This window comes from Chelon labrosus, assembly GCF_963514085.1.
Source record: "Chelon labrosus genome assembly, chromosome: 2".
Lineage (NCBI taxonomy): Eukaryota > Metazoa > Chordata > Actinopteri > Mugiliformes > Mugilidae > Chelon > Chelon labrosus.
In genome coordinates this window covers 18,833,383-18,848,421 of record NC_140338.1, presented here as the reverse complement: position 1 = coordinate 18,848,421, position 15,039 = coordinate 18,833,383, and the positions used below count along the sequence as shown (strand labels likewise).

Here is a 15,039-nt window from a genome sequence, read left to right as displayed (position 1 = left end):
AGCGAGAAGAAAACATCTCAGACCCCAACAACCAAAGGCCTTGTTAACAGCTGAGGTTAGTAAACACACAAGTGTAATCAGGATGGCTCTGTTCCATTACATTACATCCATTAGTCATTCCTACAATACAATACTACAACTAGTAATCATTATTCACACCTGCAGGTTAAGTGGCGTGTGGCGTTAAAATGTTATGGCCTTATAACAAACAAGTATCTAACTTACCAAGATAATTTATTTGGAGCAAAATAGCTTTTATGTCTTTGTCCATGAGCTGTCCAAGCTCTGATTTGGTTCACTGTAAGCCCTGTGGTGACCTGTCCAGGGTGTACCTCCTCGCCTCTCATGACAGCTGGGATAGGCTCCAGACCCCCTGCGTCCCTCCAGAGGACAAGCAGTTGCAGAAAATTAATGAATGAATGGCCCACACCAACTCCTGGAAACTAGCATGTGGAGTTTGCTCCTTATGGATTTCCAGACTGGCTGTTAACTGTCTACGTTCATAACACAGCCAGCAGTCATGTAGGCCTACATTTGGTCACCTGATCAATGTGCAGAAGTACAGTTCATCATTAGTTTAGCCCATGTTGCCTGGCTAAGTTTGGGGTAGTGCGTCAGAAGAGTTCATATGAACGCTCTCGTAGTAGGATCTTGAAAACTGGACATTTTTAAAAAAGCTTAGAGATGAAACTTTTGAATATGTCTGGTGTTAGCCAACATTAGCGTAAACTGTGGCTTCAAGACGCCAAGCAGTGGTAATTATCACTTGAACTCTAAATATTTGGTGTGCACAACTTATCATTTTCCTTTTAAAGGAAACATATCTCAGAAGAAGAAGAAAAAAAAAAAAACTCCTGTTGCTCTAAGTTAAAGTATTTACTGTATCCAGCTAATGTCAACCATAAAGCCGCTATAACGCGACGACGTCATTGATTACGTAAGTACGTCGATTTGCGGAAATACGTTTTTATTCATGCCTAGTTATGGCGGCTCTTTTAACAGGGACCAGAAAAACACTGCAGAGCAAGAGCATCTCATCTCAGGAGACTTAACCACTTCAAAACATCGAGACAGCCGCGGCAGTGTTTGGACTATTACAGTGAGTTTTGTCTGGTTGTTGGTTGGTGCTCAATAAAAACTCTCCAGAGCAGATGCTAATGGCTTCTTAACAGTGCATTGTAGAGTTGTAAGCTGTGTGCATATAAACCATACGCTAAATATTACGCTCTAGGTTGGTGTAAACAAACATTAACAGATAAATATTACAGCGCCAAGCTCAAGTTTCAAGTTCAAGCCGTTAAAGTTAAAACATATTTAACACCATCTCTGCTAGTCAGTAGTGGAATATAGTAAACAAAACTTTTCCTAATTGGGTCTACACTGCGAAAATGTCGACTTTTGTGATGAATAGTGTCATTAAGTAAGGTTTGAAATTGTTTCTTTATTTCTAAATGTGAGTAAAGGCTTTAATTAGCCATGGGCTTAATCGATAGTGGTTGGTTAATCGGTTGAAAATCTAAGTTTTTAATTGTTTTCTAGGGCAAAACAACCATCAGACTAACTAGTAAATACCAAGTTTAGTGACTGGCAATGTAAAATCTACATTTTAACTATAGAAATGACCTGTTCTTCATGAGGGTTCAAAGCTGGAAAAGGAGTCAGGCTGTGGTTTCCTGAGGTGTGCTCCATTAACCAAACAGACGGATAAAGGACAGAGATTGTTTCCTGTACAGATTGTAAAGCTTCAAAACACTTCCGTTGACTTTTAGTCAGATCATAATTACTATAAGAGAAAGTTTATCTGGATTGCATGATTGTGAAAACAGACAAGTGTATGATAATGGTCTTAATTTAACACACGCAATAAAGGACTTTTGAATGGTCCAGAACACAACTGAAAAATAAAACACACAAAAAGATAACAAAACCCTATATAATCTCATAATATGTCACTGTGTGTCCTCTTTGTGCCTTGGATCATTGCATCAAGGTTGTCAAAGGTTTTACTTTGAAAATATGTGCATACAAAACATTTTTCCAGGGATGGAAAGAACGAAAAAATGCACAGAAAAACACTGTATGGCATATAATGTAATATACCACTGTGCCTTAAAAGCACAGATTTGTCAGCTGGCATACAAACAGGATGGCATCCTGCATAACAACAGTGCAGGTTATGTAGTGACAAGGTGGAGACTTGCAATCCTCTGATGGACCACTAGAGAGAGCACTTTACAAAAAAGTTTAGTCTAATATAGATAGCAGTATCTGTGCAGTACAAAGGCAATAACAAGTCATATCCATGTGTCAAGTCTCTTTTTTTTATTAGTTACCTCCTAAAAGACACTGGCCAGATAAAACAGTCATGTCTTAAAAGCACAAAAATGCACTCATACTGTACAGTACAAGAGGCACCAACAAGCTGTGAGACAATTATGTGAAACTTGGTAATAATGAATTTGGTGAAAATGTGCAATACATAATACTCGTTTGAAATTAATCCAACACATAAAATGCATAAAGTTTTGCTCAAATTGGCACAAACAATACTTTCTTCCATAATAATGTTAACTTCTCTAAAGGTGATCATCACTTTTTAATACAACAGAGCTCTTATCCCAAAATAAAGGGTGAAAAATACAAAGTAACATGAAGCAAACAATAAATACGAAGGACATTTAGTACGTACCTCAGTAACATACAGTAGAACCTAAAATAGTACTCAATGTTATTTCATGGACAAAGACATAAAGTGATGCGATGAATACAAAGGTGCAATAAATAAATAAACTAGTGTAGTGTGTGCAGAAATGAGGCTACTTCAATAGTTTAGTCTTAGATACGTGATGATGCAGGTTCTTACCAAAGGCTCAGATGACTTTGAAAAATAACCAATAAATATCTTTGAAATGTAATATATGAATGTAGCTGGCTTAGGTATTGTGACAAAACAATTGTGAAAATGGTGATATAAATATATATGTATATATATATATGGTACAGTAGAATTAATTCCTAAATACAATTTTAATAGTCTTGATGCCAGTGTAACATATTCAGTGTAAAACTTCACGTTCAATGAAAAATAAAAAAATGGGTAGTACCATCAATTATATATCAATAGTAACAGCAACATTTTTATTATACTTGAAGATGAAGATTTTAACATTATCCCTGTTCAGAAGAAGTTAATGTGTATAAAATAATACAGATTTTATAAAGTTAAAGTGAAATGACTATTTTTGGTTAGGACTATAAATTCTCAGTATTTTTGGCACATCAGACAATTATTGGCAACTAAAAACATTTACAGTTGATGGAAAATAGTTTTGCTTATCAAAATCTTGGTGACAGTCTTGCGTAGCTACTGGATATAACACACAACGTTGTGCAAAAACGTACCAAATGTAAATGTACTATGTACTGTATCAGTAATCTCTACTATTCTTAAAATACTGCACATTTATAAAATATAATGAGGTCATGACACATCATGGGAAAGCAGAAAGATGGAGGGAGGGAGGGCAACAGTACAGGTTCAAACTCACACTGAAACAAGGGTGATTCATCATAATAAAAATATCTGCGTGTCTCTGGATAGATTATTATTTTATATTTAACCCGATCCATCTCACTCCTGCCTCCAAATGTCACCAGACGGTACCATACTCACGGCGTTTCAGTGGTGAATTGTTAAGCTTTAGCTGTGGCGGACTCCGTGTCGGTGGGCTTCCTGGAAAGAAACCACACCTTCATAGGGTCCTTCTTTCCTTTCATGGTGATGGGGCCCCGATACTCCAGATGAAACTGAGGGTCAGCGTTCTCAGCAGACTGCAAACACCTGGAGAGCAAAATGTGGTAAAGTCCAGGGGCGGCTTGGTATCTCGCTGGAGTATCAAATATGGATATCTTTCTTTTTATAGACACCCTGCTTCATGTTTAAATAGGCTTTTATATTTATTACTGATATTTTCTTAACGGATCACAATTTACTGGCTCCTCAGTACCCACTGCGATGAAATCACACATTGCTCATAAAGCTAAAAAATAAAAAGGCAAACAGTATACGGATAAGAAATCAGGAGGCATCTGTTGTACTCACCGATAAGTATACTCTGAGACATTTATTTTTCCCTTTTCACCAGTCGTTTCTGTGCGACTTGTGAGGTTGACTGTATTTCCAAAAAGGCAATATCTGGGCATCCTCTGGCCAATCACCCCAGTCACCACTTCTCCTGTGTGGATCCCAATGGTAATCTAGAAATAAAATAAAAAAAATGTTGACTGCACTATTTGTTGGTTATGATTTAACCAACAATAAATAAATAAAATGCCACATATATACCATCTATACATCAGCTGATTCAAACTCTACAGTGTACGATTCTGAAGTAAACTATCCTGGCGTTTAAATCTAAAACCTGTATAAATGTTAAATCAAGGACAAGATCAATTATTTGTGCTCCACAGACACAAATACAAACACGCAAGCAGCAAACCAGCTGAATCCTTCTCTTATTGTGTCGCCACTAGTTCTTAAAGCTATCGGCCCAAAAGGTGCAACATTCGGTGGGTGGACGCAAAGTTAACTTTGCCAAGAATCTCTCCACACACGATTAGATGCTTCTTTATATATAACGAGATTTGCAATAAACGATTACAAAAGTAGTCCTTGGCAATCTAGAGACTATTATTTATACTTGAACTCGCAGGCACTTCAGTGCTTGTTGTCTTCAGAGCACGAACATGCCGTGAGTGTCTGTGACAAATCGGAATCTATTTTAAGCTGCTGGATTGTGAGATCATTTGAGTCTGTTTCTGCTACGAACCCCGGACTCCTCTTTAGCCTTGTCGCAAAATAAACAACCTTTTGTTAACCAGACACGATTTTCCAAAGTTAAGTCTTAACAGTCATTGATACAATAACAATCTCCAACAATGAGTTTACACAAAAGTTTTCTCTTCTTTTATCCAACGTATTACAGCAGCATGGGAATATGTCCAGAGGCACCGATATAATTATCCTAAAGTGCAAAAGAGTGAATGCCAAAAACACGGATAAGACACTTTAGCATGAGATTTCTGAAATACTGGGAAGGCAGCAGAGATCCAAAAAGCCTCAATTACCTCTGCCAATGTAACAGATGCATTGCTAAAAGCTGCAAAATAATTAAATATCAGAAGGAAAACAGCCTGAAAAATCATGGTAACATGTGCCAAACACAGAGGAACAATCCAACAGCCACATAAAAGACATACAGTATACAGGGAGAGCAGTCTACAATATGATTTAAAATATATTTTCTATCACGCTTTCAATTTCTGTAAATGTTCCCGGTTATTATCCAGTTTTTAAAAATGTGTGCAGTTCCTTTTGTACCACGGTCTGCTATTAAAACTACGTAAGACCGAGCCTCACAGAGTGGGGGTAAGGTACAGGACGTTCACACTGTCCTTTCCACTTCTACCAAATGTGCCAGCGATAGTTTTTAAGCAGCATGAGCATACACGTAGTTTGATTTATTTGTTAATGGGGGCCCACTTGCCCGAAGCAAGTGTGAAGTCTCTCAGCCTTCATTTAGTGCGTATTGCTCAATTACAAATGAAGGTAAAAAAAAAAAAAAAAAAACACTTGATGAAAACCAGACTAGTGTCATTTCACACCTGTACTGGTTCATCATCCACTTTGACTTGTCCGGCGATCTCCATCATATCAAGAGCGAGGTGGCAGATTGACTTGGCGTGGTGCGTGCACGGCTCTGGGAGGCCGCTCACTGTCATGTACTTATCACCGACTGTTTCCACCTGTATAAAGAAACAGTTTGTCATTCTTCACGAGTGATATCGTGGACCTGTTTTGCTTTGCTTTACTTTCGTTTCATCGGTCAATGTGTTCCCACCGTTGCGTCGAGTTTTTCTTTTCTTTTTTCTTTTCTTTTTTCTTTGAATGCACTGCGCAGCCAGAAATAAACTCAAACACCCTGAGATAAACACTTAAACACTTACATCAGCTTTGAGATATTCGGGGCCCTGCTAAAACCCTAGGACCACCTAGCCATTCAGCTTGTAGAGTAAATATTACTTCTTTTGGTGACCCAGTGCCTGAAGCCGATCCCCTGCAAGTGCCGGGGTCTGTTTGACTTTTTAAAGTGCATTCTTGTCTGAAAGCCTGGAGTGTAAATCTGCTGCACGAGGCCTATAAAACGGTACAGTCCCTCTGTAAAACTATACCGTGTTTAAAAGTTAGTGCTACTCTGGTGAAAAACTCAAGTCAAATGATATAAATACTCGCTTGCTGAATTGTATGTGTATAATTGCGTAACACTATTCACCACACTGGTGGATTTAAGCTACAGAACCGGGTTGAGATCATGGCTGCAGTGGTCGTCTTTTAAAATGTGATCATTTCGCTTCACAAATCCCTCCTTTCTACCCCTTTTAGTGAAGGAAATGTTTGCATGTGTCTGATAGACTGTGATGGTTCTTGCTTCCAACCTTGTATACATAAGGGTTCTTCCGAGAGTCCGTCAGGATGTCAAAACGTGTGTAAACATCGTTGAGCAGGTTGACTATCTTGATGGCTCCCTCGGCTGAGGCGTGCTTGCTGCAGAAAGCATTGAATCCCACGATGCCGCTGAAGAGGATGGTCAAGTTGTCGTAGCGTTTTGCCGGGACGGGCCGCTTGTGTCGCAGCTCGTTGGCAACAGACGGCGGCAGAACAGAATAGAGCAATCTAAAGAGAAGGAGAACATTTTGAGTGTAGTTGTGGTGTACTTGAGCGGCGGAGTAATGGGCTGGGGCTGCCAGACTGAAGTCCACCCTTTGGATCAGCATTTTATTTGCTCACCCACCACCTTTTGGTCATTTCGCTATGCAAGCTGCTCTCGGATGGGAGGGTGGTGTTTCTATGGTAACAGGTTGGATCATGGCTGCCTGTTAAAAGCAAAATACCTTCGACGATGCATCATCATTTCAGGGCACATGATGCATAAGGATAAAAGTCACTGTATGAAAATCCATACATGCAAACAGATGTGCCCAGTGGACAAGAATATATAAATATATATATGTTTAAAGGTAAAATCTTTAGTAATGCACATACATATGCACGCAGTGTTTTTCTCCGTGTGCCTAAACGGAAGCAAAAACAGCTTAAATGTATGTTCCCATCATCAGAAAACATAGTATTTAAACATCTGGAAAGGCGACGACAGTGCAGCAGCAGTTCTCTTAAATATTTAGAGAGGAGTCGTGAATTCTAATCAATGTTTGGAGCCTGAGGCGCTCTGAGACCAGAGAATGGTTGGAATAATAATATAGGGAGCCAACGGGAGACGGTAGTCTTTTCCTATAGGAAGATATGACCGCAACAGCGGTCCTAATAAAGGTGGCGCTCCACCTCTGTGCTCATCTCTAGCTGTCGCCCACTGCACGGAAGAACCTTTTCTGAAAACTAGAGTTACTATGTCTATAGCAGGGATTGAAGACTAGCTTAGGTAAATATCAAGCTGCACAACAGAATCCGAATCATGAATCCTGTCGTCACAGTCAACTATGTGTGACTGGAGCCTGTATCTTTAGTGTTTCTTGTATTAAGTTTGCCCTTAAAAGGGAATACTTGAGGAGTCCTCTCTTTCATCTCCCTACAAGACTGACTAATCAGCCATCTTTCCTGCAAAGGAAGTAGAAACTAGAATCACAGCTGTGTTACGCATTCATCATAAGCGAAGCCTAAGGTTGAGTCACTACCTACAGATAATGACAGGGATAATTATACATAATTTAAAAACTTTTTTTTTTTCCCCGACTTACTGGAGAGAAAAGTTTGCAAACACTGCTAAATTTGAGTGTCAATGGAAACGCTGTTGAAAGTCTGCAAATTGTACCTTTCAAAGTGTGGTACTCATAGCTTTATAACCATTAACTAAATACCTGAGCCACACTGTCTACTTCCTTCAGGCTTAATTGACAACAAATTTCATGAAATCTATAAAAATAGTCAAACCTGTCTGTCTTCTTCTTCTCGTCCTCCAGGGCCCGGAGTGTGTGCTGGAGGCGATCTGTCAAGATTTCCAGCTCTTGGGTCAGCTTGTACTCCTCACGAAACTGCTCACCCAGCAGCACCAGGTCACGCGTGGCGTCGTGTAGTGGGATGTCGCTCAGGTATAGCCCCCTCCGAGTAAGATCATCCAGGTTCATAACACTAACCACAAACGCAGAGAACAAAAAAAAAAAGGGGAACAAATGATTAATTATTAAAGTTTTTTGCACAAAGAACTTGATGTAAATGCCTGATGTGTGTCTTATGGTAGCTGTTCATGTGCACATCAGGGATGGGTATTAATTAGACAAAGCATCGAGCATGAACCACTAGCAGTGAGATCACCCTCCTCTTGTCAGGGATGAGCCGACTGTCTCCAGATAAATGTTCCTCTTGTGGAGTGAGGTCAGACACTCTGCTGTGCAGGTCTTCTCTGTTCAGGTGAACGAGCATGCTTCTTGGACAGTTATTTCCTGTCAGGCGGCAACCTTCTGTACACACACAGGTCTTGTCGTCTCTAAAGTGTCTTCGATCTCAGAGGACGAGATCTCTTGAACCCCGCTCTCCTGCATCCAGCGTTTCACTAAAAATGCCTGATTGCTTATGTAAGGGCCGCAGGGGCTAATGGAGGTCACAGCGGAAGAACTGATGTAATTACAAGCTCACATGTTTCCTTGTGTTGTTTTGGTCTCTTATCTTGTACCTGCACATTTTTTTTTATTTATTTACGAGAGACTAAGAGGAAAATACATTTACATTTCCAGTTAATTGCTTAATTGATTGACTGCGTAACCACAGGGGAAAAAATAATAATAATCTCATTGTCCTTTGTGGCATTTGAATTACAAGCAAAACTAAAAAAGGTTTTCTGCTGACATTTTTTTCTACAGTTCACAAATGATTTTCTTGGAATAATTACCTGCAGTTGTACCTTTAACATAAGCAGAACATTGTCAATATATATTGTCGAAGGATACGGTTTGCAGTAACCTAGATACTTATCCCTGTAGTCAAAGCCTGACAGAGCTGGTTCCTCTGTCATATAAACCCTCACTGTAAAATCAAAACCTGTAAAATCAACTAACTTTATATGTAAATAACAATAGTTTTTATTTATGGATGTTTCATAGAAGTGGCTTCACCAGCGGTGAAGGGCAAAGACATATAGACGTCTACTGTCTCATTAGATTTTTGCTAACTGTATTCTTGTTTTAGCGACATAAAAGAAAATGTTTTAGATTTTTCAACTACTGCTGTCACCATGTTTGTGTCCTGTCACCGTGGTTACGGGTGTTATTCTGATCCGAGGTTAATGGAAAAGGCCGTGTCCGTGTCCCTCTGCTCTGCAGCGAGGCTGTCCTTCAACACAACCACTATAGTTACCTGTTGTTGGCATTAGCACGGCCTCAGTTTCATGTCAGTTCCAGCTTCTTTCAGAAAATGATTCACTTGTTTCTTCAGTAAAATAATTTTGTTCACTCTCTTCGGCGCCTGCTATGGCGATCAGTGGTATTGCAGACTGTTTTTGAAGCTCTCTTTGTCGGCATCTGAACGGTGTGGCCTGTTGACAACTGGCACCTGAGCCACGCCTCCATACCAGCGGTGTAACGGCCATCTGTTTATTCAGCCATAGTAACGCTTACTTGCAACTCTAGCGGAGGGAGAAACCTGTACATGCGTCACACATGTGAGTGGAACAGTGGGTCTGTTGTACTAGTTCCGGGTACTGTATGAGGCAGGGAGATAACCACCAGGTGATGGATCACATGTCACCCTGTGTGCAGTCTCACCATGGTTCAATAAATGCAAGAGCTTTCATATGATTTCAACAGTGAGGCATTGGCTCAATTACCAATATCATACCTCATAAAATGACTTAACAGATAATTGTTTTAGAGCAAAATATTGAAATTCAGGCCTTCTGATGGCAAGATATCTGACTGACAGTAATGTTGTGGCTTCTAAATGACACTTGTAGACGAGTCTAATTAAGAGAGCAAGGCGCCTGTTATTAATGGTTTTACAACTTGAACTTCTGTCTTCCATGTCAGAGGAAACGTCTGCCGCTTGTGATCGGACAAGACACCGCAAGTCACTGAATAAGCCGGCATTAAAGCAGTGATTAGTTCCTGTATCCGTTCCTCCACGTTGAACATAATCTTTTAGTTTTTTTGACACAAGTTGTCAAATTTAACACTGCAGGGTGATGTGACGTGATACTTCATCATAGTAAACTGTACGGAAGTTTATCTTGAGCCACTGGCACATAAAGGCAGAGGTATTTTTGTTCTGCTCTTGCGATAAATACTTCACTTATTAATCTGCATCTGATCACAGCCCCCAATAAATGTTCCATTTGGAGCATTATTTGTTGTCTTGGGTAATTACTGAGCATTTTTCTTACAAAAGGGGGATGCTGTAATGTGTTTGTGATCTGTTTTTAGTCTTTCAGTGGGAACGCGTGGCCTTTGAGCTTAATATCACGGAGTAAGGAATGGAGGACTAACACATTGTGAGTGACCTTTTTATGTATGATTAAAATAATGTCGGAGAGGAAACCATAAACAAAAAGAAACAATGCTGAGATTCTCTGAGATCGCTTAGACAATTTAAATATTAAAAATTCACCAATGTCTATTGTATTTCTGTGTTCAATCGAACAGAAAGGGCATTCATGAAAGTAAATCAACACCTTGGGACTCCTGTATCTCAAAGGCTTTATCTTTGGTTTGTTCTTTTTTGGTGGGACTGAGAGAATCGGTGTTGTGCTTATTCAGTCAGTGCCTCTGTCGGGGCAGACTGCGCTGTGCGCTTACCTGGGCGAGCAAAGAAAAAGGATGTTCTCTGCCTCTGGCAAGTAAATCATCTGTCCTTTCAATCTCAGACAGCTGATCTCCACCCCCGTCAGCTCGTCCTCATTCTCCACAGTCTCCACATTCAGCAGGCCCTCCTGTCAGGATTACATCACACTTATGAATATTTCAGGACATGTTCTCTAAGTCGCAGTCAAAATTGGGCACCAGTTAAACTCGGTGTATGACTTTAAATTCCTTAAATTTTCGTTTTAAATGTTAAATGCATCAGTCCCCTCTCCAGAGAACTAGGTCAGATTGTAAAGTGTAACGTCCCAAGAGAAGTAGGGCTTTGGGGATCAGTCTCTTCAGAATTAGTGCACTCGACTCCGAAGCAGTTACAAGGCCATGCGGCTACTGTGTTAACGCCTAAGAATTTATTATCCTCTGAGTACACACAGGAGCACAGACGTAACTTTCTATTCTTGCACTACCTCTCCCTTATGAGTTTCCAACGGATATCTCTTTGAAGTTTGTGGTCCTGAAAAAATCCACTTCACCTTTCTGCTCTGTCCTTTCTCAGTTTCTCAAATCCCCCAGAACTGTTTGACTTTCCTGCAGCTTGACCAAAAGCATGCCCTGTACCCTTAGACAGTTTCATAAACTCTATATTTACCGATAGAGTTAGTTTACACGCTCGGTACACTCTGCATGTCAACAGTTTCATCCTCACTGGCAGTGTTATGAAACCAAATTTTATGTAACTTCTAAAAATATCTGTGAGCTTAATATTAATATGTAACCCTAAAAAAAAAAAAAAAGACATTCTGTCACGAACCATCAAGGCACGTTTTGATCATATAAACCTGTGATGTGGGGTTTAGTTCTTTCTGCCTCGGGTAAAGTAGGTTAGAACAAGAAGAGCCACTGATGTTAAGATCCGACAGCGTTGTGACAAAAACCAGACTTCTATGGCATATCTACCTTGCTTCGCAGAACAAACACGGTGTTGATGTGAGAGAGGATGCCGTGATAACTGAAGTCAATATGAGGACGGACCAGAGAGAAAACTGAAGGAAGGATGCAGGTACCGGGCTGGAGCTGAGGAAGGAAACAAAAATGTGCATAAATGATTGGTTTGTTATTAATATAATAAATCAGAGCAGCAGCAGAGTCTTGTTTTCTACTTGGTTTGAGACAAATAGAAGACCAGCTCTCATCTTTATAAAGTTTCTCAGTGTAAAACACACTTTACTACAGCTGGATGTGAATGCACACCTGTGGCAGGACTCGGTAAATGGCGTTCCCGCACTGCGTGAGCATCAGGTCCCTGTCGAACATCAGGTGAAATGGGAAGGCCTTGCAGAACGTATAGGGGCTGATGCGAGTCTCTTGCGTGCCGTTCTCCTCGAAGCCGTCGAGGTCTTCGTAGAACGCCTCCTCCTCCGAGTCCTTCTCCTCTATCAGAAACTTGATGTGGTCGCACTCCTCACTTTTCGGCTGGATCATCTGCGTCGGGTAAAGTTAAATAATTCAGAGAATAATGATGACACTGTTAGAAAACTAACAAAAAAAAAGTGACATTTATTATACGGAGGCACACGACTGCAGCAGTGAGACTTAATAAACTGCCATAACCTCACAAGATTAACGTCATTCACATTATCCCAATGCTAATATTATTATTAAGCTTGTGCGTATTATATAGAATTAGGAGGGTAACAGATGACATTATTCTGTGGGTTTATGGGCATAAGGCATGCTGACGTCAAGCTGCTGTCTCTGCACCCTGTTGCCACAGCAACAGTGGCTAATATTTCCAGAAATTGGGTGTCACATTTGGAGCGTCTGCCATTTTCTGTTCTTTCATTACGCACACAATTGCTGAAAAATATTATCCTGTCTGTACAATATGATTATGTTTGGGAGAAAATGTCACTGATGAAATGAAGGGAATACTCCATCCAAATACTGTAGCTGTCTGAGGAGGGTATCATGCTGCAGTTATTGCCGTAGATTACAGGCTGCGGTTTGTGGGGTTAACATTAACATACAAATTAAAATGCCAATAACAGTTTCCGATGTCGGCCGTTAAAAGTGTTCACTCACGTTTATTCTAAATCTGATTAAAGGTTAACAAAAAACAGATCCCTCCTCAACTCTCTAACAAACATGGAGTCGACAGTCATTTCACATCAGCCACACTTTGACGGGGAGTTTTATTTTTTCTACCCAGTTTCATTTCAACTATGTCTGACTCCCATCATCTCCAAGCTAGAGACTATAACTTAGATCTAAAAATATCCTCTGACTCACAGACATTAGCCAAAAAACAAACTGCACTTGTCACAGCGTTCCCGTTTGGGTATTTGGAAAGTTTCTGTTGTTTGACCTCTTCAATTATATCCTGAGACACAAACTCGCACATTCTCATGCAAACCATTAAAGGTTTCATTGAGTGCTGCACCATGAATTAGAGGATGACTGAAAAACAAAAAAGTCATCTTCATTCCTCCCCAGCAAGCAGAACCATTAGAGCTGGAGGCTTCACTGTGCGGGAAAAGAACAGAAACAACAAAGCAGACCTTCATCTCTATCTCTGTTCCGTGGATTTGTTGAGCGACGGTTTTAATGATGCCGATCACAATGTCTTGCAGGCCTTCTCTCTCTGAGTAGTAGTGGAGAATCAGGTTGTTTCCTTTCTCCGCATCCGTGCAGCGAAACGAGGGAGCCCTCATCCCGGGATAAATGGTGCCCAGGTGATCGTGCAGAGCATCCAAATTCTGCAAATTTAGATTAAAGGTTAAATATGCAACAACCGACTGCAGCCCAATTTATTAAAACATGGCTGGGGTGTCAGAGGTTATGTGACGATGCTATAGATTAAACATGTGGCAGTTTATCATGAAGCCTGTATGATGGCAGTAAGATCACTGTTTAAAGGAACGTTATCAACAACGATCAATAGAAAATTATTACACCTCTACTCCAGCAGAAAGATCCTCCTACCCCCAAGACACATATTTGTTTACCCTGTGGAATGATGTTTTTTCCTGACGATGCTGTTAGGAAATACAGAAATTAGGTTCTGAAGAGGTGGTAGCAAGGCAGACAGCCACCAGCTTCAGAAGGCAACTGCATCACTTTAAACCTCAAAATAATTTAAACCGAGAGATAACAATTCAAACCTCGTGCAGTTGTCATGAACGGAGAAAGTATTTATTTTTTACCAAGCTGTAAACAGCTTGAATAGCCTCAAGTGGCTATTCAAGGAATTAGTCTGAGGCACTCAGCATTTGGCGTCATTTCTCAGCTCTGGAGATTACTGAGAATTCAGACCTGTCCTATGAGTCATGGCTAGATTGTGAGTCTATTGACAGGGGAAAAGCATGATCGTTTCAATTACGGTGTGTTGTGATTATGGAATAATGGCAAACATTTGCTGCCGACTTGTCGACACCATTTATGTTGTCATATGGGAGACATAAGTAAACTTAACTAAAACAGCAAATGTTGCGGTTTTGTTATTTGCAAGCTTTATTTACATTTCTCATGAGTGCCTGACCCCAAGCTTTTTAGCAAATACAAAAGTTTTTTCACAAACAAAATGGATGGCATGACCTGGCTTCCCCAATCAGTTTCCTTTGCTATTTGTTGTAACACAACTACTGGAAACCACTATAAATCTAAACAACACATCTTGCGTCTAGCGTCCATATTGTTCCTGCATTCCGACTTAAAAATACATAAACACACTGAAGTTATAAAAACACCTTCTCAACTTTAATCTTCCTTGATGCGAAGATGAAAGAACTTACCTGCAGAAATTCACGAACGTTTGAGCCCAACACACGTAGGATGGTGTCATATCCAGACTCCTGGCAAAATTCGAAAAACATCTTTCCAAACATCTGCAAGATGTCTCCTGCATCGATCTCTGAAATACATTTTTAAAAACCTTAGTGATATCCCCGTTCTTGATGTCATACAATATGTTAAATCATTTTATTTCCTGTGGTTATAAAAACATATTGTCACTTACTGAGGACTTTACTTGCAGCAGCAACGAGATCGTATGTTTTGGCATCTTCATATATGATTCTAACAAGGAACTGACCCTCAATATCGAGCTGAGCCTCCCTCCTGAAAACAAAGGGAAGCGGTTACTCATGAGCTTCAGCAAATGTCACAGCAGAAGTAAACAGT

At 40.2% G+C, this 15,039-nt stretch overlaps 1 protein-coding gene across 2 annotated transcripts; it reads right to left on the bottom strand.

The window, feature by feature from the left end:
- Positions 1-3,309: 3,309 nt before the first annotated feature.
- gucy1b1 (guanylate cyclase 1 soluble subunit beta 1) lies at positions 3,310-14,759 on the bottom strand (the record flags this gene model as incomplete). 2 transcript variants are annotated; one of them, XM_084555065.1, is made up of 10 exons in its annotated part: positions 3,310-3,841; positions 4,103-4,257; positions 5,665-5,805; positions 6,496-6,733; positions 8,006-8,203; positions 10,858-10,991; positions 11,818-11,934; positions 12,112-12,342; positions 13,419-13,616; positions 14,652-14,759. In XM_084555065.1, 10 exons carry the CDS (start codon positions 14,742-14,744, stop codon positions 3,694-3,696), a joined length of 1,653 nt encoding a protein of 550 aa, XP_084411191.1. In that variant the 3' UTR covers positions 3,310-3,693. The 2 variants fall into 2 exon arrangements, with proteins under 2 accessions (XP_084411191.1, XP_084411192.1); XM_084555066.1 differs by having other exon boundaries at positions 6,496-6,794; positions 7,944-8,203; positions 14,652-14,744.
- Between the last annotated feature and the right edge of the window lie 280 nt (positions 14,760-15,039).